The 23,241-nt window shown below is 37.5% G+C and overlaps 1 protein-coding gene across 3 annotated transcripts in view; it reads left to right on the top strand.

The window, feature by feature from the left end:
* The first annotated feature begins 592 nt into the window (after window positions 1-592).
* GSK3B (glycogen synthase kinase 3 beta) overlaps window positions 593-23,241 on the top strand; it is a 206,801-nt gene continuing 184,152 nt past the window's right edge. The window contains exon 1 of one of the 3 annotated variants that reach the window (XM_064594927.1): window positions 593-1,705. In XM_064594927.1, coding sequence (XP_064450997.1) covers window positions 1,618-1,705 — 88 coding nt within the window. In that variant the 5' untranslated portion in view covers window positions 593-1,617. The remainder of the gene's footprint in view (window positions 1,706-23,241) is intronic. The other 2 variants (XM_045902948.3, XM_045902949.3) reach the window with 2 other exon arrangements.

Raw genomic sequence — 23,241 nt, 5'->3', positions numbered from 1 at the left:
GGCGAGGGAGGAGACGTTCTGACTGGCCATCCAGTCCTCGGAAGCCCCCCTCGCTTCACCAATCACTGAGGGAGGTACACTCCCAGCGGAGTTTTCGGCCAATTACAAGGCGGCCGCGGCGCCCAGCCGTGCTGTTTCACCAGTGACTCCGGGTTTCACTGTCCTTAACTCTTCAAGCTTTTTCGTGAGGGCCGGCCACTGTGATTGGCCACTGCTGCCACTGTCGAATTTCTCCTCTAGCCAGCCATGGAATGAGAACCCACCTTCTTCTCGTTCGGCTATCTTCGGCACTTTCCGCTTTTTTGGGCGTGGATTTCTAGGGACACTTTCTAATTGGTTTCTCGGGTCGATCGGCTTTTTCCGGGAGGAGTCGCAAACAATCGACGTCCGTGATTGGCTCTTCTCCGGCTTCGGCTCCCCAGCCGAAGCGGGCGGGCGCGGACCTCGGCCGGCGATTCCCAGACGCCTGTTACGCGGGTAGCGGGGCGCTGGGCGGTGTAAGGCTGGGTGGGGGAGGAAGGAGGCGGAGGACGAGTAGGAGGGGGGAGGGGGAGTGGGGAAGAGCTAGGCGGCTGCGCAGACGGCGCTCCTCACACAGAGCAGCCCCCGACCCGGGCGAATGCAGGCTTGTGCTGCCGCCGCCACCACCGCCGCCGCCGCCCGGGCCGAGTGACAAAGGAAGGAAGGAAGCGAGGAGGAGCCGGCCCCGCAGCCGCTGACAGGGCTCCGGGCTGGGGGCAAAGCGCGGACACTTCCTGAGCGGGCACCGAGCAGAGGCGAGGGGCGGGAGGGCGGCCGCGCTGGTGCCGCGGACGGGGGAGGGGGCCCCAAGGGACGGAAGCGGTTGCCGGGTTCCCATGTCCCCGGCGTATGGGGAGCAGTCGAGGATCCGCTGCCTGGGGTCTGAAGGGAGCTGCCTCCGCCACAGCCGCCGCCATGGCCGCTGGATCCAGCCGCCGCCTGCAGCTGCTCCTGGCGCAATGAGAAGAGGAGCCGCCGCCACCGCCCGCCTCTGACTGACTCGCGACTCTGCCTCCCTCCAGTTCGTCGGGCCCCCGCCGTCAGCCCGCCGGATCCCGCCGCTGCCGGAGCCGCAGCGTTTCCCGTCGCATCTCCGAGCCACCCCCTCCCTCTCCCTCCCTCCTTCCCATCCCCCTTCTTTTCAAGCGTGAGACTCGTGATCCTTCCGCCGCTTCCCTTCTTCATTGACTCGGAAAAAAAATCCCCGAGGAAAATATAATATTCAAAGTACTTATTTTCAATCAAGTGTTTGCCCCCGTTTCACGTGATATATATTTTTTAAGACTCCCCCCTTCCTTTTTCCCCTCCAAGGAAGGGGAGGGGAAAGAATTGTATTTTTTTTTCCAGCCCCAAATCATCTATATGTTAAATATCCATACTGATCTGTCTTGAAGGAGAAATACATCGCTCGTTTTTTTTATAGCTGTACAAAAGGAGTGAAAAGCCAAGAGGACGAAGTCTTTTTTTTTTTTTTTTTAAATCTTCTTGTGGGAGAACTTAATGCTGCATTTATCATTAACCTAACACCCCAACATAAAACAAAAGGAAGACAAGGAGGAAGGAAGGAAAAGAGGGTGATCCGGGAAGAGAGTGATCATGTCAGGGCGGCCCAGAACCACCTCCTTTGCGGAGAGCTGCAAGCCAGTGCAGCAGCCTTCAGCTTTTGGCAGCATGAAAGTTAGCAGTGAGTATTGATTTTATTTTACACCCCTTCTCCACCTCACCCTTAAGATAAAAAGCCTTTACTAACCAGGATCTTAAAATATTAAACCTCCTGCTAATAATAATCAGAGGTGGTGGAAAAGGGCAAAAACCTGTCTCAGTCAAGGATGAGGCAGCTCCCTCTTTCCTCCTCCCATATCACCTCCCCCGGTCTCATTAACCTTGAATTGAGAGAATATGCTTTTTGTTTGGATGATTTGATTTGAAACTTGTTTCTTTTCTTATACTTTCTGTGCTGTTGGTAGTCAGCTTTACCAAGTGCTTGAGTATTTCCACATTAAAATAGTGATGAAAGTATTTACTTGCTCATCCTTTCGAATAAAGAGAAGGACAAGACGATTCAAATCGTTATGTACATTTGCAGAGTATGTGTTTTTTGAAATGAGGGTTATTTTATTTGGCTCAGGTCTCAGGGGTTATCATAGTTTCCTATACTTGCTAGAAAGGCTAAATGTCACAGTCTCCTAACATTTGTTTCTTGCCTGTGTGATTACAAAGTATTTGTTCTTGATCCAGAGATGAACTTGCTCAGTACCTAGCATTCACGTTTGGAGGGGAGCCTTGAGTTCTCCCTTTAGAAAGGGTCGGTGGGAGCTGGTAGACCCAGGAGCAGTAGTATCGCTACAGGCATTGTTTTAATTGGACACATGATTTAATGTTATCTCTTAACCTTCCCGTTTTGACATTACCAATTTACCACTATATAATTTATGTATAATCAAAAGGTAACTTGGAAGTAGGTCCAAGTTTTGATTGAGGTTTGTATTGTCATGTTGCCAGATACTAAGTTGAATGTTAATTGTCACTGACTCATCATTAAGTTCAGTTTTGGGGTGCCATCGCATTCAGCACTTGTTAAATGATCTAGAGTTCAAGGGTCCCTTCTTAGGACTATTTAAAATGCTCTTGCATTGGTTTCCTGCCACATTGAGATAAAACTATGGGTTTAGTTATAACAATATGGATTTAGACCTTTCTGTCCATAGCTTTTGCAGAAGGCTGTAGTCCTGAATATAATAGGGATATTTGAGCTTGTGTTTAGGGTTGTTGCTAGAATGTACTTTTGTACCAGATTTGTGCTAAATAGCCTGTGTTCTTGAGGTGTTTGGTATACTAAGTATCTACTCTTCCAAAGTATCTATTTGTAGATATGTTTATGTGGTATTTAGTGACAGCTTATTTAAACCATACTTGCAGAATTTGACAGAACTATCTACATTGTTTCCTTATTCCTCGAGAAAGGGGCACAGTGATGGCAAAGAAAAACTTTTGTTGCCTAGGAGAAGGAGAGAACTGAAGAACTATTTTTAAAAAATATATACATGCTTTTATGTGACATTGATTATATCCTTAAGCAACCTAAAATTATCATTTTTAATTGAGCTCAGGATTTCAATTCATGTTCGCTTTTGGACTTGCCTGAAACAGGGTAGTCTTAAGGTAGTAGCTGAATGGCAGATCAGTTTTAAAAGTTATTTATTATTTATTTTTGTGACTAGTACAGAATGCTGGGTATGTGAAGAGGGGAGCTGATGATGCATTTTTCAGAGAAGAGTCAAGCTTTCTAAGCACTTCATGGGGTCATTTGAAAGGAATATTTTAAAATTCTGGGGTAATTTTCAGCTATGATGAGGCAAATCTTATAATAGCTACTTAAGAGCCTCTTGTGGTACTGGAGTGTTTGTATGTTTTTCATCTTGGTAATATAGTTTAAAAACCACTTGAAATCAATTTTAGGCAATTATTTTATTAGATCAATTTCAGAGAGCAAAATAGAATAGCTTATAATGTTAAGTTTTTGGACTTTTCATTTTGTTTCTGATATTTTCTTTGAAAATGATTCCTTAATTCTTGGTAATGGGGTTGTTGACTGAGGATGGAGTAACTCTTGTAAAGTGCATAGGTTAAAGTGTTTAATTTTCTATTCTTATATAGATCAACTTAACATTTAAAAAATTGGAGTTCAGTGCAAATTTTGTGTTTTTGACAACCTTGACTTTAAGGACATTTTAGAAGAAAAAGGTATCATTAAACATTTGTTACAGTGCTACTGTTCTAAGGGACCCTGTTCAAGAGAGAAATATATAAAGAAATTAAAGTCCTTGGTCTCAAAAGCTTATCATTTAGTCGTAGAGGCAGGTTATGGGACAAACTATGAAAACAATATCATGATGAATGCAAGAGTATAAATACAAGTAGAAAGCTTTGTTCAGAGGGATGAAGAATACAGGGGTGAGGCCTCTGGGTTGGAGAGGAAGGACTTCCTGCAGAGATGTGTTTTAAGACAGGTGTTAAAGGAGGCAGTCGCTTGAATTGAGAAGCATAAAGGTTTCTAGATGGAAGGAATGAACAGAAGCACAGAGATGGTGATTTTTGTGTGGCAGTTAGATGATTTTTGTACTTACCAAGCAAATTGGTAAATCTGAGTTAAAGGGGCCTAAGTAGGATAATAAGAAGAGAGAGTTTGGGAAATGTGTTAACCATAGCTGATGGAGGGCAGAGGGGGCCTGTAAGAGTTTGGTTGTCATTCAAGAGAGATTGGGATTTACTGTAGATTGGTGAACAGATATTGGAAGGTGATTTGGGCAGCTGGGTTAATGGATTACAGTAGACATTAGAGCCCTTTCAGGGAGATAGTAGGGTATGTTGTGAACATGAAGAAGTATTAAATAAAATGTAAAAATGTTATGAAAATAACACATTTGAGAGATAGTGTGAATAATGAACTGGCAGGATTTTGGATTGGATCGAAGGAGAATATTTGGGAAGGAGTCAGGAGTTAAAAATAAATTCTTATGTTGTTGGTCTGGAAGACTTGACTGCTGAGTTATATTGTCGATTGTAATGGGAAAGTTGAGAAAGTGTTGAGATGAGAAGGTAGATGAGTTCACTTTTTAAAAATTTAACGTACTATAGGTCCCCTTGAAGTTTAGCAGACAGCATTTGGTTACTGGCAATGATATTTAACTTTACAGTCTATTAACTGCACAATTTCTAATTTTTCTTCACCTAGAAATGTTAGATTTGTTTTTGGGAGCAGTAAACTAATGGTTTTTATTTAAATGCTTTCTATTAAAGTCTTAAAAAAGAAATTTTTTATGTAGATTCAAAAGCCTCACCCTTGACCCTAGTTATAGCAGTTCCATGGTAATTTATAAAAAAACAGTGGAAATATTTTTTGGATTAAACTGTGACGTAGAAACTTTAGATATATATTTTTTTTAATAAAGATTTTATTTATTTATTTGACAGAGAGAGGGAGAGAGAGAGAGCACAAGCAGGGGGAGATGCAGGGCTAAGGGAGAGGGAGAAGCAGGCTTCCTGGGGAGCAGGGTGCCCGACATGGGGCTCTATCCCAGGACTCTGGGATCATGACCTGAGTCAAAGGCAGACACTTAACCAACTGAGCCACCCAGGTTGCCCCAAAACTAGATATTTTAAATAGCCTTTAATTTAATCTTTGGTACGTTTAAAACCCGTTTTTCATAAATAATGATTATTCTTAGGTAAACTTAAAATAATGATAGTAATAGTAATAATAGCAGTCTTTATTTGGTTTGTGGAGGCTCCAGCAGAAATTAAAAGTTGATTTTATAATAGATATTTTTTGCCTTTTTGGTTGAGTTAAGCATTCATCCCAAGTTTGTTTGTTTATTTATTTTAAAGATTTATTTAGAGAGAGGGAGAGCACGAGCAGGAGGGGCAGAGGGACAGGGAGAGAGAAACTCAAGCAGACTCCATGTTGAGGGCAGAGCCCGAAATGGGGCTCAATCTCACGACCCTGAGATCAGGACCTGAGCCCAAACCAAGAGTCAGGCGCTTAACAGATGCCTGTATATTTGTATATTTCAGGTATTTTTTTTTTTACTTACTGCGGTGAAACCAGTGTTTCTTTTTGGTTCACATTCAGATGCAAGTGTTGTTAAGTAAATGTTAGCAGCTATACAGTTCCTCCTGTAGAATTGCATAATATTTTACTCAAAAAAGAGAAGGTAAAGGACTTTCTATGGTGATTTTGGTTAAAATATTAGTAATAAATCCTTTTGGTATACTGTTGGCAAAAATTTAGCTAATTGGCTAGGTTTAATTTTTAAATATAAGATTTAGAAAGAGGAAAGTAAATCAGTATCATTTATTTCCTCATATAAAACTTTTTACATCAATTTTTTTTTAGTGAAGAGAGAATAATTAATAGTAGTTGCATATTATTGTGCAGTGTTTAGTTATATTGTATTAAAACCAAAAACTACGTGGCAACTTAGAGTTATTCTGTTCCCAGGGGAGTTTCATTTCCTTGTGACATCTAAAAACTAGGTTATTAGAATTTAGCCAATTTCTAGATCATCCATGTTTATGTGGGTGAGAGCTCATGTATGAGGCTGAAAGCCTTACTTTCATTAAGTTTTCATTCCTTTCCCGACCACACCTTTCCAGAGTTGTTAAAACACTAATAGTTTCATATAAGAATTGCATGCTTTCTTGTTGCATGCATCTGTAGAATGCTAATTGTGAAATGATTTTAAGGCACAGGTACTAGGACAAACTTTAAGGGAACCCAGAGATTCACAAATCAATTTATGGCTGATTGGGAATGTCATTGAGAAAATGAGGTGACATTCATTTCACTGGCATAGTTCACATGAAAGTCAGTTCTTGCACTCTGTGCCGTCTGCCCCTTGTTTTGGACTTCAGTTGCAGGTGTGAGATACTGTTTTGGAGAAACAGCAAGGCTGGTGAAACCAGAGTTTTTTAAGTGTCAGCAGCAGATTCTGAGACTGGGGGAGCTCTGTTTTTGTGTGCTCTATAGAGAATGCCGTGAAACAGGCATATGCTGACCTGATGCCACATGTTTCATATTTTTTATTAAGACTCGTGGGATTGTGGGATAGGGATGGGGATGGGCAGACTGTAAGTCTGTGGTGTCTCTTGTGATGCTCCACCCTGCAATGGAGAATGGAGGGACAGCACGTGGGTGTGACTGGAGTATATGCTGGTACTAACAGGACCAACCTGATTTCCCAGATACTGTTCTAAAAACATAATCACTATAAGTAAATGAATTTGTTGGAACATTTAGCATCATTTTCTAGCATATTTTTAGGTTAGGGATGTGGTGGAAAGGGAATCTTAACAATGATTTCAAGAGTAGAGGTATTTTTATGGTTTACTGGTTTCAGAGTAGAGGTTGCAGTCTTTGCTTCTATCTTGGATTGTACAAATCTTCCTTGGTTATGTGAATTGTATTTGAAATTGGTTGAATGTGATGTAGAAATGTATATTCATATAAAGACCTGTGTGAATAGTACAAGGAAAAACTGACAGTAGAGTTAAAGGAGAACAATTTGTTTTTCCAAAAATTTCTACCATTAAATTAATTTTAAAAAGGGACATTTATTCTGTTTGGTTTATTACTGAGTTTTCTGTTTTTAAAAATGAGTTAATACTCAGCACATAATGGACATTCAGAAAATTATTTCAGTATATACTGTATCTGTAATGAGCTTGGTCTGTTATAAAATATACAGATAAAACTTTGTAGATTTGGGTTCTTAGTTTACAATCCCCCTGCCCACTTTTGCTTATGTTTTATGGAGAAAGGTCTACTTTTAAAGGGTATGCAAGTTAAAATTTTGTAAATAGTTGAATCTTATATTTTTGTATTGAATAGTTTTCTTAGAAGCATTCTGGTTTGATCAGATTGAGGCAATGATGTATTTTTTTGCTTTTCAATTCTGCCAAATTAACTTTTCCTTTTGTCTCCAGGGTGCCATGGCCAACAGTGGCATAAAATATGAATCCCTTAATATGTTCTCTTTTCAACATATTCTGGAGTCATTAATTTCTTGATTGTCCTTAGAAATCAATTTAATAAAAAGTAAACATTTCTGATGGAAGAGGAACTGTTTTTCTAGAAACTTGTATTTTAGATGGTGGTGAAATTTAAATGAACTTACAGGCCTAGGATTGAACAGACATGCCTTAAAGTCAGAGAGGTGGGTAGGCAGGCAAAAATATTAGTAACACTGGTACAAAGCACTAATGTTAGAACTCTTTTTCATTATCCTTAATTATATCATGTGAAATCCTAGGCTTTTGAAGCTAAAAATAAATAGGTTACTTTAATAGAAAGTGGCCACAAATAATAATGTGATTGACATGTGATATGTCTATTGAATGTTTACTGTGTTCTAAATGAGCATTGTGCCAAATTCTTTATTTGCAGTATTTCAGTGTAATCATTACAGCAATTCCACAAACTTAGCTAATACTGTTATCCATACTTTATAGATTAGGTAAATGAAATTTAGAGAGGTGTAACAATTTATCCAAGATTACTTGGACAGAAAGTTGCTTTGCTAGAATTTAAACCCAGACATTCTGATTCTAGAGCTCTTGCTCTAAATTGTATATGTTATAGAGAATTGTAATGCTGTTACCTGTTACTTGGATTCCAGAGATAAGCTAAAGTACCTTTTGCTTTTAGGATAGTCTTTCATTGATAATCAGTGTATGTGTAAGACTTTCATTAATTTCATTAATACTGCTTTTGAAATTAGTTTCAGGCATGCCTGTTAGCAAATAGAGTACTTAAGTATTCACAGTTATATTGAAAAAATGGTCAATTCTCTTAAGATTTCAGGAAAACTTCTTAAGACAAACATGAAAATGGAAATATTAGGGATTATGCCGGTCAAAAAAGTAATGTATGGAATTTTTTTAATGTTCAGAGAACTTTTTTTTTTATTGAAAAGTACTGATGTTCATATATAAATCTGGTGTATTTATATTTCCAGGTAATATTAGAATGTGATTCTTCAAATAAGCTATTAAGGATTTTTACTTCTGTCTCTTCCTATAGGTTGTGAAGTGTTCTAAGTGTTCTCTTCCTCCTTTTAGTATTTGACAGCAAACTTCATGAGTGTATGTGTGTGTAGTTTTGTGATTATATATATATACAATCAGTCAAGTGTCTATTGGACATTTGTTGTAACTGTGAGGCTTCAGGGTTTTTTTTTTGTTGTTGTTTTTTAAAGAATAACAGCTATGCGTCAGCATGGAATTGGGTTATTTGGAACATCACCTTTTTTGGAATTGGTTGGTATTTGACAATCAGGAAGTAATCCAAAAAGGCTCCTGAACATCTGAAATCCCCAGACAAATGGTGCAAACACTTTGTTCATATGTTTGTTTTTAGGCTGTTATTTACAATTTTTTATTATTATTTAACACATAGTTGTAATTCATTCGGTTGTCTGGTTTTATAAAATTGCAAATTAGAAGGGAATGAATGGATACTGATATTAAGCATTACACTTCCTTAAAAGAATAGAAGGAAAAGCAAGCATGTTGGGATTACTTACGTAGGCTTACAAGCTTCAGGGGAAATCACTCTGATAATTGTTCAAAATGTTGACCTAGAGAAGTTTAAATTAAATTTCTTTTAAAAGGGCAGGAGGATACCTGGGGTTCTGTAATAACTTCTCACTACATCAAACATTCTCTAATTTGTTGGTCACTGAAGTGATGAGGAAGAGAAATGGGTCATCACTGCCCGGTTGACCAACTCTGTTTGCATTTCAGTGATATGGATAAAGGTACAAAAGTTTTTAATATGCTAGCCCAGATAAACTTATTATTCAGCAATAGCATTTTATCGATTTAAGGTTTGTTATCTTTTTTTTTTTCTTTTGTGGTATTACGGAGTTGCTGTTTGGATTTTAACCTCATATCTTCCATCTGTGGAATACTTAGAAGGCACTGCATGGGGTTATTTAAGCTTTTTTATGAATTATGATTAGCTTTTAGTAACTTTACCAACCATACTTAAGACCTGTTAATGAGAATTTGAAAAGGTGGATATCTTAATTGTTGATCTGAAGAAAAAGGACAATCATGGCAATCCAATCATCTTTTGGAAGTCTAAGAGATTCTTAGGGGCTTCATTGGCTAATATAACTAAAAAATGTTGGGTGTTTTAGATTTCTTTCCACAGAAGGGTAACCTGTCTTAAAAATGTGACTCCTTTAACCCTAATTCCATAAAGTTAGTTAATTCTTTTTTTTTTTTAAAGCTGCTTTTATTTTTTTATTTTTTTATTTTTTATTTTTTTTAGAGAGCGCGTGTGCACGCAAGTAGGGGAAGGGGCAGAGGGAGAATCTCAAGCAGGCTTCACATGGAATCCCACACAGGGCTCAATCTCAGGACCCTGAGATCATGACTTGAGCTGAAATCAAGAGTCAGACGCTCAACCAGCTGAGCTACCCAGGCACCCCAGTTAATTCCTTTTAACTGATTAACCACTTTTTTTTTAAGATTTTTTTTTAAAGATTTTATTTATGTATTTGACAGAGAGAGACACAGCGAGAGAGGGAACACATGCAGGGGGAGTGGGAGAGGGAGAAGCAGGCTTCCTGACGGGCAGGGATCCCGATGCGGGGCTCGATCCCAGGACCCTGGGATCATGACCTGAGCCGAAGGCAGACGCTTAACGACTTAGGCACCCAGGCGCCCCAATTAACCACTTTCTTCATGACATGTGTTGAAGTTACTGACCTGAGTCAAATTGCTGCTCCTAGATTTTTAAGTCTGTAGAAGCAGCATCTGAAGAATTTGTGGTGCTGGCATAAATACCTAGCATCAGACTGCCAGTATTGCAGGTGTATTTGCTGCAATTCCCCATTGGAATTTCAGTTTTCACACTCTATTAAACTCTGAAGGGAAGGGGGAAGCTTTGAGTTGGTAGGGTTTCAGTAATAGTACATAATTGTATGTATATAGGTATATCATATTTTATAATTATAGCAATAACAACAATATTACTAATTGGATGCTGTATGATAGACAATTACATGCTAGTCTTATTTACATATTTTGCTTTAAAAAATGGAATTTATTCACGTGATTCAAAATTTTCAAGGTTTTAGTGATGTCTTTGTCTTCTGCTTTTTAAACTACCAGTTCCCTTTCCTGGGGATAGCATTCCAGTGTCTTAAGAATCCTTCTATAGATACTCTGATTCTTTACACGTTACTTCTATTATGGAGTTATATTTTGTGTATACATACCTAAATGAACACAGCTTTAGCATAAGAGTGTTAGAATTAAAACACAATTTTGGGGCGCCTGGGTGGCTCAGTCGTTAAGCGTCTGCCTTCAGTTCAGGTTATGATCCCAGGGTCCTGGGATCGAGCCCCGCATCGGGCTCCCTGCTCCGCGGGAAGCCTGCTTCTCCCTCTCCCACTCCCCTGCTTGTGTTCCCTCTCTTGCTGTGTCTCTCTCTGTCACATAAATAAATAAAATCTTAAAAAAAAAAAAAGAATTAAAACACAATTTAAATCAATAATTCTAGAAAATTGCTAATGTTTTCTATTATAGTAGGTTACTAAACCCTTATTTTACTGAGTGTGAGTTAGATGGGGAGTAAGTGCAAAGATGAGAGGGTGCTTCTCTTGGCAATAAGAGGTAAAATGTTAATGGTCACAACCAGTGAACACTTGGTACATTTAAAATATTTCCTACTCTGTGTATTTGAGAAGTGATCCATAGCGTCAAGTACATATTATCGTTCTTGCTGGAAGTAGTTGTTTATTTGTCATGGTAAAGAAAAACACAAAGGGAAATTCATTTTTCCTTTAACTTTCCATTTTTCTAACATCTTAGATGAGAAAAACCTGTTCTCTTGAGAGATCAGAGGCGCAGAGTGCGTCAATGTCAATGAAGCCTGTGCCTTTTACCTCTTTAAGAGCGCACGGTTTCATTCTGCTTCTAAACCAAGCACTCCCTAGTCTTTTTTTTTTTTTAATTTTTATAAAATAGTACATTCATACGATTTAAAGAAATCAAATTGTGCAGAAAGTCTTATGGAAGCCACTCTTCTCTTTCTCCTATTTCTCATAAGCAAACTTAACTGTGACAGCTGTTTTTCTCTATTAGTTTTTGTCATATTTTTAATTAGTATACTTTTACCTATTTGTTAAAATTACTTTTTGATATTGTTCATTGGTTTCTCATTATGATAGATATTATTTATTCTCATCTTTATCCCCCTTTTGCCTGCATGCTTTTATAATTATACAACTATTTTTAGCTAAATAATTTTTTAAATTATTATTCAAATGATTAATACTCAGTATCTAGACACTAAGCAGTATTCTTAGCAGAAGCAGGTAGTGTGCTTTTAAAAGCGTTTTAAAAACAGCTTTATTGAGATATTGTTCACGTACCGTAACATTTATTCATTTTAAGTGTACCGTGGTTTTAGTATGTTTACAGAGTTGAGCAACTATCAACTAATACTAGCACATCTTTGTATGTGCTATTATCCTGTATCCAATGGTAGTCGTTCCCCACATTCTCCTTCCTTCCAGCTGTAGGTAACTACTAAACTACTTCTGTTTCTATGGATTTGCCTATTCTCAACATTCCATATGAATGGAATCATACAATATGTGGTTTCTGTGACTGACTTCTTTTATTTCATATAATGTCTTCTATGTCCGTCTATGTTGTAGCATTTATCAGTACTTCATTCCTTTTTATTTTTGAATAATATTCCATGATACGGAATTGCATTCATTTGTTTATCTATTCTTCAGTTGATGGGCATTTGGATTGTTAGCTACTTTTTGGCTAGTATGAATAATACTGCTGTGAACATTTGTGAATAAGTTTTTGTGTGGACATAGATTTTCCTGTCTTTTATATACCTATATAAAAGTATACCTAGGAGTGGAATTGCTAGGTTGTATGGTAACTGTTAAGTATTTTAAGGAACTATTAAACTGTTCCCAAAGTGGCAGTCGCATTTCCTTTGCTTTTAATTTTTTTTTTTTACAATTTATTGTTTTCATTTTTTCTTATATTGTTTGCAATTATGATAATCTTGATTTTTTTACCCCTCAAATTTTATCAAGGATTCTCTAGATTCTACTCCACCCTCTGTCCTTTCCTGGAGTCCTCATCTTATTGCTGATATCTGGCTTGGTAGTTCTCCAGGCCCCTCTGTATAACTGTCACCCTGACTTCATTGCTATTCAGGGTCCACTCCTATTTCCCTGGATCCCATGTCTTTGTATCACCGAGTACTTACCTTAATCTCATGACATCAGCCAACAGTGCCCCCAAAATTAACTGCTTGGTAAATGTATCTAGAAAAGTTGTTTGTTGGTTGTTTTTTTTTACACATTTGCTCAAAAAGAGTAGTTAAGCTGACACACTTTTTTGACATGTGTCTCATCTTTTTAGTGTCTAGACACTGAGGCATAGATGTTTGGGAGGTTACTATATATCATTATGATCAAGTGATTACCATGCCAACATGAAGCGACAGGCGAAAACAAGTACAGAAATCTGAACAACAGGCTAAAACAAGTACAGAAATCTGAAAAAAATTAATATTAAACAATTGTTTAAACCAGAGTTATTCAGTAGAAATACAATGTAAGCCACAGATGTGAGTCACATTTATAATATAAAACTTTCTAGGAGCCACATTAAAAAGAGTGAGTAAGTACAGGTGAACTTTATTTTCTTTCTTTCTTTCTTTTTAACATTTTATTTATTTATTTGACAGAGAGAGAGAGAGAGAGAGAGAGAGAGAGCTCGCACAAGCAGGGGGAGGGGCAGAGGGAGAGGGAGAAGCAGGCTCCTTGCCAAGCAGGGAGCCCGATGCAGAGCTTGATCCAGGAGCCTGGGATCATGACCTGAGCCGAAGGCAGACACTTAACCTACTGAGCCACCCAGGCGCCCCAGGTGAACTTAATTTTAATAATATTTTTATTTAACCTAGTGTATCCACAATATTATTTCACCATGTAATCAATACAAAATTTGCTGATGAGATATATTACATTCTTTTTTTGGTACTAAATCTTCACAACCTAGTGGGTATTTTACACTTACAGCATATCCTAATTTGGAGTAGCCACATATTAAGAGCTCAGTAGCCACATGTTGCTATTGATTATCCTATTGGACAGTGTAGGTTTAGAATTTTGTGTAGGAATTGTGTTATCGTGTAATACTGTTGTCAATCTGTTTAATCATAGTGTATTTTCAAGGAACAGATAAGATGTATGTAGTTCAAAAATACTGCATTGATGTCTTATTGCTTTGTTTTGTTTTTAGTCATGTCTTCAGTTAATTTTGAAATTTTATACCACATTAAAGGAGGTTGAGAAATTTATGTTCTTCAGAAAGGTGCTTGTTATAGGAGGTAATGATTTTTCCCCATATTTTAGCACAACTGTTAAAACGTATATTGAATTCTTATTGGTATGTTTGTTAAATGTTGTTGCCATGATTGTCCTGACCCCGATGGAATCTTATTAGTCTAAATATTTTTTGTCATACGTTATCTCCCCTTGCTGTTTCAAAGACCTACCCAGCTTTCAGAGTCTCAAATGCCACTTCAGCCACTTATTCCCATCCATGCCTTACCCCAAGGCGTGAAATTCACTTGCATGTAACTCCTATAGCACTCTCTATCACCCTTCTTATATTCTGCCTTGCATTCTGGTTAACTTGTTTTGTCTCTCCCTAGGGGATTTTAGGCAAAAGGAGTGTGGCAAAAGGAGTATTTTACTTATCTTTGTATTTCCTGCAGTGTGGAGCACAGTGCCTTTTAAATTGGGTCACTTAATACATGTTTGAGTTGAAGGCAATTTGTTATGGTAGTTATGTGTATACTATGCATGGTAGTTACATGGTATAGAGTTTCCAGATCACCAAACTATCACTGTGATTTCTAGGAACATTTAAGTTTCGATATAGGAAATTAATTTATAAAGTTAAATACGAATTTTTGAAAAAAGATTTTATCTATGAGAGAGAGTGAGCGCGCGCGCGCATGCACGAGCAGGGGGAGGGACAGAGGGAGAAGCAGACTCTACTGAGCAGGGAGCTGGACACTAGCCTGATCCCAGGACCCTGGGATCATGACCTGAGCTGAAGGCAGACGCTTACCCAACTGAGCCACCCAGACGCCCCTAAATATGAATTTTTATTTAAAAATGAAGGAGCAATACTTGGGAAAGGATAAAGACAGAATTATAGACACTTTATACTATGTGCTTGGCACTGAATGACTCAAGTCTTTGGATGGGTAGCTGAATGAATGAAAGAACTTGGGTGCTAGGTTGTACTGGTTGGTGAGCACAGTACCTTTGAAACATTGAACTTATCCAGCCACTACAATACACACAAGCCTTCCAGGATTTTATTTGGAGTGGGTGAGGATAGATGAGAAGATTTAGATCAAAGAAGTCTGCCAAATCAATTTTTCAGTTTTCACCAAGTAGATTATTCTACAGGAGATAAAGAGACAATATTTAAATATTAACAGGCCCTTTCATCATGGATTAACTTAGATGTATAACTGTATTGTGGGGATTTATGAAAACTTTAATTTATAGGACCTTTTTTGTGTCTCTAAGATAATATTTGTTTGATATAGTAGTGGCATATTAGTATATCAATTCAAGAGAGAGAAATACTAATAAACAATATGGGCTCTCTTGCTAAATAATCCAGCCTCCTAACTAGCTGTAAAATTTGGCTGTCTGTATTTGGTTTTGAGAAGTCATGTTGTCAGTAATAATTTGGATTCTACTGATCAACATGGTATCTGCCTCTGTGACTAATTGTGTACATCGTGAGATGTTTGACTGGCCTAGGGCATGATTTTTAGACATGGAAGAGATTTGTTTTCTCTGTTTAAGTAACAATTGTTTGGTACACCCTCCTTGAAATCCAAGAGGAGTTACTAAAGAACAAAGCATAGTTCTATTTAAATTCAGTTGAACATCAGGGATAACCTTTGTTGAGAGACTTTTGAGACTTTAATATATATATTTGCCTCTTGTGAGTTTCTAGAAAAATTAGAGAGTGACTGTGTACGTTCAAAGGATAGAAGGAATGTTCTAGTATTATATTTCTGCCATAGTGGAGGATGAATACCTGGTAAAAAGTAAAGGGCATGTGTCATGATTTCTAAAATTGGAGCAGATGGACCAATTCCTGGGATCCTTAGAAAAGGAAGATCCCAAGAACCAGAGGATTCTCTGACTCTACTGCCTTGCATATAGCATCAATGTAAATTGTACAGCATGTCAGCTACCAGCATTAATTTAGGTGTAAAATATTGTTTAAAAATGCAGTGTTCCAATTAAAAAAATCTTTTTATTTTTCACATATACCTGAGAAAGCCTGTGTACTTTCTAAAGTTTAGGGAAGAGATGAGCAGAGCTGCTGTGGACCATGAGAGTGAGGGTTGGGAACGAAGTTAATGAGAAAAATGTTTATGCTTATGATGGGTATTGAGTTTCTGTGGATGCTATATTGATGGTAGGCCAGCTCTTAGAATTAGAGTAATTCAGATTCAGTTACCCTTTGAGTATTTACTGTGTGCCAAGCACTGTCCTTTCATTTAACTTTCATAATGCTTTGAGACAATATTATCTTCATTTAATGGATGAAGAAGTTAAGTTAAAAATATTTTAATTGATTTATTCAGGATCTTATAGGTAGTCGAGAACAGGTCCAGCATGTTGAACTCAGGACACCAGACTTCACATAAAAGAAAAAAAACTTTTGAGTACTTACTGTCATTGTACTGTACTAAGCAATTTATTTGTATCTCATTCAGTCTTTACCACAATGTGGTAAGGCAAATATAGTTTATAAATGAGTAAACTTGAAGCTGAGAGGGCCCTACATAGCCAGCAAATTTTGTCACCATACTTTGAATTTGTTCTCTTAATTCCTGCACTGTGTGGCCTTTATAATTTGGAAAGAGAATAGGAAAATTGTATGAAATTGATTGAATTAAGTTTCTGTGGGTAAAGCTTAGGAACTTTCACTTTTTATAATGTTTCTTACCAAGAGGAACACAATTGTCAGTCATGTACAAGTAAAGTTAAAATATTAAATACTTTTTTGTTAAAAACTTTAAGAGCAAATACTTTGCTTTCAAAATTAATACAGGCTATCTGTAAAACAGTGGCTATAAGAAATGGGTAAGAAATATAGTTGAAATCCATACTGCAAAGTCAGTGTCGAGCCAGATCCCATTATCTTTGAGGAAATTGAGACTTACAGTGGTTAACTAACTTTCACCAAAGTTTTAGAACCAGCAGATGGCAGAGCCTGTATTCCAATTCAGGTAATTCTTATCCTTAACTGCTTTACTGGCCTGAGAGAATGTGAATGATTGTGCAAAAATGGAGCCTTCCTACCCCTGGTAACTTGAAGACACTAATCTTAAGCGCAGATAACGACTCAAGGCAAAGTGTTAGACTTCACCTGCTTCCATCCTTGCTATTTCCTGTGGTCATGTATCTCAGTATTTTTCTTGTTGCTTAATATTATTCTTGAACATAAAGATTCTCTTTATCAAGTTGGCACTTAATAAATGTTGAATATTGAAAAATAAATTTAAAACAGTCAATCTTAAGTATAAAAACCAAATTTTAACATATCCATTTATAATCATGTTTTTCTTTTTAAGAATTTCTGTAGTTTTTGAGAGTAGTTAAATATTAATTTAAAAGGTTGATTTAAGATTCCCATGACTTGGAGAAAATTTTCTGTGCTTCTGAGCAACTTTTCTTAGTTGATGAGTGTTTTAAGTGTCAGATTATAATGAAACCCTGTAATGATACAAAATTCAGGTAAAGTATAATTGGCTCCCACCCTCTGCCTTGCCTTATTGCCTGCCAGTGAGGCCAGGTACACATTTTGTTTGTAATAATTGGCTTATTTCTTACGATTCTGGTAAATGAAAACTGATATATGGATTTTTCCTTCCCTGTCACCTCTATTCTGTAATGGAAGACTTTTGGAAAAATACTGTTTTCTTTTTACTTTGCGATACTAAGTTCTGTTTTTCATCAGTTATATTTTTTGGACCACACTTATTAGAGGATATCTGGCTTTTAATATACAGTGTCTAATACATAGAGTATTCATATCTCCAGAAGGCACTTCTTTGCCAGCTCAACTGTACAGAAAGAAGGCAGAAACTACATAGTGGATAAAAATGAACACTAAAGAGCCAAAAGAGCTGTTGTAAAATCTGAAGCAAAGTGTTTTGTTTTGTTGTTTTTTTTCTTTGGCCTGTATGGAATTCCTCTGGTTAGTGTTTCCTACACTAGTTACTCTAATCGGTGTTATGCTATAATAAATATTCTGTGGCCAAAGAAGTTTAGAAAATGTAGCTTGTAGGATCCCTGTATTCCTTGGATCACACTTTGGAAGTCCTGCCTTTGGTATTTGGACCTTGCTTTTTATTTTAGAAGAGAAGGGAAGGGAGCCAGCATTTAAAGAGCATTATTTCACAGGGCCTAGGTAATCTCTCCATTTTACAGACAAGGAACCCAAGGCACTTCTGGAGGGTAGAGGACACAAACTACTTACAGGGCAGAACTGGGAATGTCCACTGTTATGGTCCAATCCCTTATCTCTCTGATCCCTAAATCTTTGCTCTTTTGACCTTACTATGCTACTATGAGATTGTAATGAACTTCTGGGTTTTACTTAGGAACAGCAATTTAGCAGTAGTACTAGGAAAGGGTATAAATTGCTCTATTTAGGGAAAAGGAAAGGAGAATAAATTGACTAGTTGATGCATGTCCTGCATCCTTTGTTTTGCATAGATGAGCTCCATGTTTGGGAGGGGAAGGTTTTAGAGAAAACTATGTAAATTAAAGCGCCATTTGAGTGAGATTTGATACTGTCTTTAGGTATCTCTATATTTGACATCATAAGGTCAGAGCCCTCTCTTTGATCAGGTATAGTGAGCTTAGACAAGTTATTAACTTCAGTTACCTTTCTGGGGGATTGTAAAGCTTAAAGGAGGTAATTACGCATGTAAGGTGCTTGGCACAGTGTCTGGTACCTAGTAATCTTGGCTGCTATTATTAATAGTAATGAAAATAATAAAGACTTAGATGTAGGTTGCTATCTCTCTGTATCTGTTGTCTGTTTATTTTTTTAAAACAGGCATGTGTAGGGTGGTCATAAGGAAAGCCTCCAAAATTTTTTTTTTTTTTTAATTTGAGGAAAAATCATCACCAGGTGCCTTTAAGGTAATGGAAATTTCATCTTGAATGTAGTTATAGGGCATTAAGAAAGTTACAGTTCCATTGGGGATCTGGCATTTTTTCAATGAATACTAGTTGTAATAAGTAGATGTTAGCCTAGTGCCCATAAAGTTTTTTTTTTTCTTTTTCTTTTTAATTTGAGATGTGTATTTTAAGTTGATCTGGTGTCTGTGTTGTCAGTCCTTTTAGACTGCATATTTTTCTTCTGAAAACTATTTTTGTCTACTCTGTATTTCAGTGGCAGTTTGGTTTGCATTGACCATTAGATCATTAAATGTTTAACTATGATGGGCACACCAGAATACTATGGAATGTGAAGATCTTTCTTCCCCCCAAATCAGGTGTCTGTAGTCTCCTTTGGTAGAATTAAATGGCCCAAGGGCGCCTGGGTGGCTCAGTTGGTTAAGCGACTGCCTTCGGCTCAGGTCATGATCCCAGAGTCCTGGGATCGAGTCCCACATCGGGCTCCCGGCTCAGCAGGGAGCCTGCTTCTCCCTCTGACCCTATCCCCTCTCATGTTGTTTCTCTCTCTCTTTCTCTCTCTCAAATAAATAAATAAATAAAATCTTAAAAAAAAAAAAAATTAAATGGCCCAAGTGCTCCCTGAAAATTTGGGTAACTATTTAGAACCATTCAAAACCACTAAGGCTATTATTAACTGTGAATTGAGTCAAGCAGAAATACTGTGTTCTTTTCCTTTTTAGTTTTGATTACTTCTCTATTTTGAGGAAGCTGGTAAAGAAACTCCACCCCACCCCCACCCCCCGAAAAGTTTCTTCTCCCTTCCTCACTTTTTATTTACTGCTTTGAAACAGCCAAGATCTTTGGGGGCTCTAAGAATATCAGACAGTTTTCACAGCTTGAGGCAGAGTGATTTTCATGGGAAACCTTTTCTTAAAAAGTAAAATACTCTGTCCTTGCCAGGCATTCTTAAAGGGGCAGCCGGCAGCACCTCACAGCTTTTTCACTAACTAGAATGAGGGAAGGAGAGAATGAGTTGCAGGTTCCTTCTTTCTCCTTATCCTTTTCTCTTTTCCCTTTCCACTTAGCTCTTTATGGGTGCTGAACCTGGCTTCTAGTAGAATGGGGGTAATTTTCATTAAATTTTTTATTTTTAGGGAACCTGGTGTTCCCAAACAGGTGTTGAATATTTTTTTCCATTTTGAGGTTTTTCTTCATAAATTACTCATGAATTAAGAAGCTTTGAATTATATAAAAGTAGATAGCACTATGTAATGAACCACCATATATCCATTTCCAATTTTTGTATTATCTATATGTGGTCAGTCTTTTTTTTTTTTTTTTTTTTAAGATTTTATTTATTTGACTGAGAGAGAGACAGCAAGAGAGGCAACACAAGCAAGGGGAGTGTGAGAGGGGAAGCAGGCTTCCTGCTGAGCAGGGAGCCTGATGCGGGGCTCGATCCCAGAACCCTGGGATCATGACCTGAGCCCAGGACCCTGGGATCATGACCTGAGCTAAAGGCAGACGCTTAACAACTGAGCCACCTAGGCGCCCCTATATGTGATCAGTCTTAATTCATCCATACCCTCACCAACCCAACATATTTATGAGGCAAATTTCAAACATCATATAATTTTATTTTTTGGAAAAATCTCTCCAAGGATGCTTAAAATAAACATAACTACAGCACCATGATTCTACCTTTCAAATATCTAAAAAATTCCTTAGGATAATCAGATTTCTAGTCATTGTTCACATTTCCTGATTGTATCTTTTTTTCCCTTAAAATAAAATTTGTTTATTTGAATTAGGACCCAAAACAAGGTCCATATGTTGCATTTGGTTGCTCTTTTTAAATTTCTTTACAATTGATGTTAATTTTTTTTTCACTATTTTCCTTGCCATTTATTTATTGAAGAAATCAGATCATTTGTACTTTGGAATTTCCCACATTCTAGATTTTGCTGATTGTATCCCTGTGGTCATTTAATAGAGGGGATGTTCCTTTAATAATCCCTCCTGTATTTCCTGTAAACCATTAGATTTTTAATCAGATTACCTTATTAGATGGTGCTAAGTATCTCTTACTACATAATATCAGATTCTGACTCTCTGTGATGTTACAGTTGATCGCAGCAGGGGTGTATTCTTGTCAGCCTGGTTACCATCCACTGGAAGGTTCCCCGTCAGCCTTTCATCTAATGGTTTATCAGTCATTGATGATCATCGTATAGATCATGGATTGGCAAAGTATAGCCCACAGACCAAATCCGATTTGTTCCTTATTTTGTAAATAAAAGTTTATTGTAATGTGACCATGATAGTTCTGTTATGTATTGTCAGTAGCTGCTTTTATGCTACAGAGGCAAAATTGGTAGTTAATACAGATGCTGTATGGCTTGTAAAGATTAAAATATTTACTGTCTGGTCGTTGATAAAAGTTTGCTGACTGGGATCTAGATCATTATATCTAGTGGTGGTGATATTCTATCATTCCTTCTGTTTTATATGCTGGAGTTCTATAAAAAAACTTTTTAACCTCAATTATATGATTATTCTGAAGAACAGCAGAGTCTTTTCCTACTATTCAATAGAGGTGGCCAGTGAGATTGTTTAATTTTAATTTTTTGTATCTGTATGAACCCCTGGTTTTGAATATGTTTGATATTTTATTCCATTGTAGTATTCTTTTTAACTTTCAAGTTGTCCCATTTTAGCCAATGAGAGCCCCTTCATGTTGGCTCCTGTATCCATAGATATAACCTCAGTAATTTTGGTAATTCTGTTTTCTAGTATAACAGGATGTTTCAGGCTAGTCTCATGCATCCACCTGCCTTAGATCCACAATCAGTTACTTCTCTAAGGGGTCTGATTCCTATTAGTGATAGGATTTAAAGACCAAGGTCTGGATCTTTGTTGCTATGGATTGGCAGTTGTTTCTAGGACCTTTTAGTGGACAGAACTAGGGTCTATATGCATATGTGTGTGTGTTGGATTTTTCTTATTGTGGTGAAATATACATAACATAAAAGTGACCATTTGAACCTTTCTTTCTGTCTGTCTGTCTGTCTGTCCCTTTTAGTGGACAGAACTAGGGTCTGTATGCATATGTGTGTGTGTTGGATTTTTCTTATTGTGGTGAAATATACATAACATAAAAGTGACCATTTGAACCTTTCTTTCTTTCTTTCTTTCTTTCTTTCTTTCTGTCTTTCTGTCTGTCTTTCTTTCTTTCTTTCCTTCAAGTAGCCTCGACATGGAGCCCAACATGGGAAAGAGAGTCAGACGGTTAGCTGAATGAGCCACCCAGGCAATCACCACTCTCTTGTTTTGGACAGTTCATATAAATAGAGTCATACAATATGTGTCCTTTTGTGTCTGGCTGCTTCTTTTTTTTTTTTTTTTTTAAGATTTTATTTATTTGAGAGAGAGAGAAGGAGAGATAGTGAGAGAGTACAAGCAGGGAGGAGAGGGAGAAGCGGGCTCCCTGCAGAGCAAGGAACCTGATGCAGGGCTCGATCCAGGACGCTGGGATCATGACCTGAGCTGAAGGCAGACGCTTAATCAACTGAGCCACCCAGGCACCCCTTGTGTCTGGCTTCTTTCACTTAGCATAATGTTTTCAAGGTCGTCCATGTTGCAGTATATATCAATACTCCATTCCTTTTATGACTGAATAATATTCCATTGTATGGAAAACTACATTTTGTTTATTGGTTTAGTTGATATTTGAGTTTTGGCTACTGTGAATAGTGTGTGTAAGTTTTTGTTTGAATGCTTGTCAGTTTTTTGGAGGTATTTACCTAGGAGTGGAATTGCTGGGTCATATGGTAATTCTATGTTTAGGAACTGTCAATCAGTTTTCCACAGTGTTTGTACCATTTTACATTCCCACCAGCAGTGTATGAGGGAACTGGTTTTTCCCACAACCTCTCCAACTCTCATTGTTTTTCCATTTTTTGATAATGGCCATTCTGGTCGGTGTGAAATGGTGATTTTGATTTGCATTCTCTTAGTGATTTTGATTTGCATTCTCTTAGTGACTAATGACATTAAGCATCTTTTCATGGGCTTGTTGGCCTTTCTGTATCTTCTTTGGAGGAATATCCATTCAAGTTCTTTGGACATTTTTAAAATGGATTGTCTTTTTGTTGGTGAATTGTAAGGTTCTAAATACTCAGTATACTAGGCCTTATCAGGTATATGACTTGAATATATACTCCCATTTTGTGAGTTCTTTTTTTTTTTTACTCTCTTGGTGTAGTGTGCTTTGATGTACAAAAGTTTTAAATTTTGAACTCAAATGTATCCATGTCCTTTTTGTGCTTTTCATGTCATATCTGAGAAAGCACTCCAGGGGCACCTGGGTGGCTCAGTTGGTTAAGCAAGTGCCTTCGGCTCAGGTCATGATCCTAGAGTTCCAGGATCGAGTTCC

Source organism: Mirounga angustirostris, unplaced genomic scaffold (assembly GCF_029215605.1).
Source record: "Mirounga angustirostris isolate CCGP_5_RB_7025 unplaced genomic scaffold, mMirAng1.0.hap1 SCAF_1, whole genome shotgun sequence".
Taxonomy (NCBI): domain Eukaryota; kingdom Metazoa; phylum Chordata; class Mammalia; order Carnivora; family Phocidae; genus Mirounga; species Mirounga angustirostris.
This window is presented reverse-complemented; position numbering and strand designations above follow the sequence as displayed.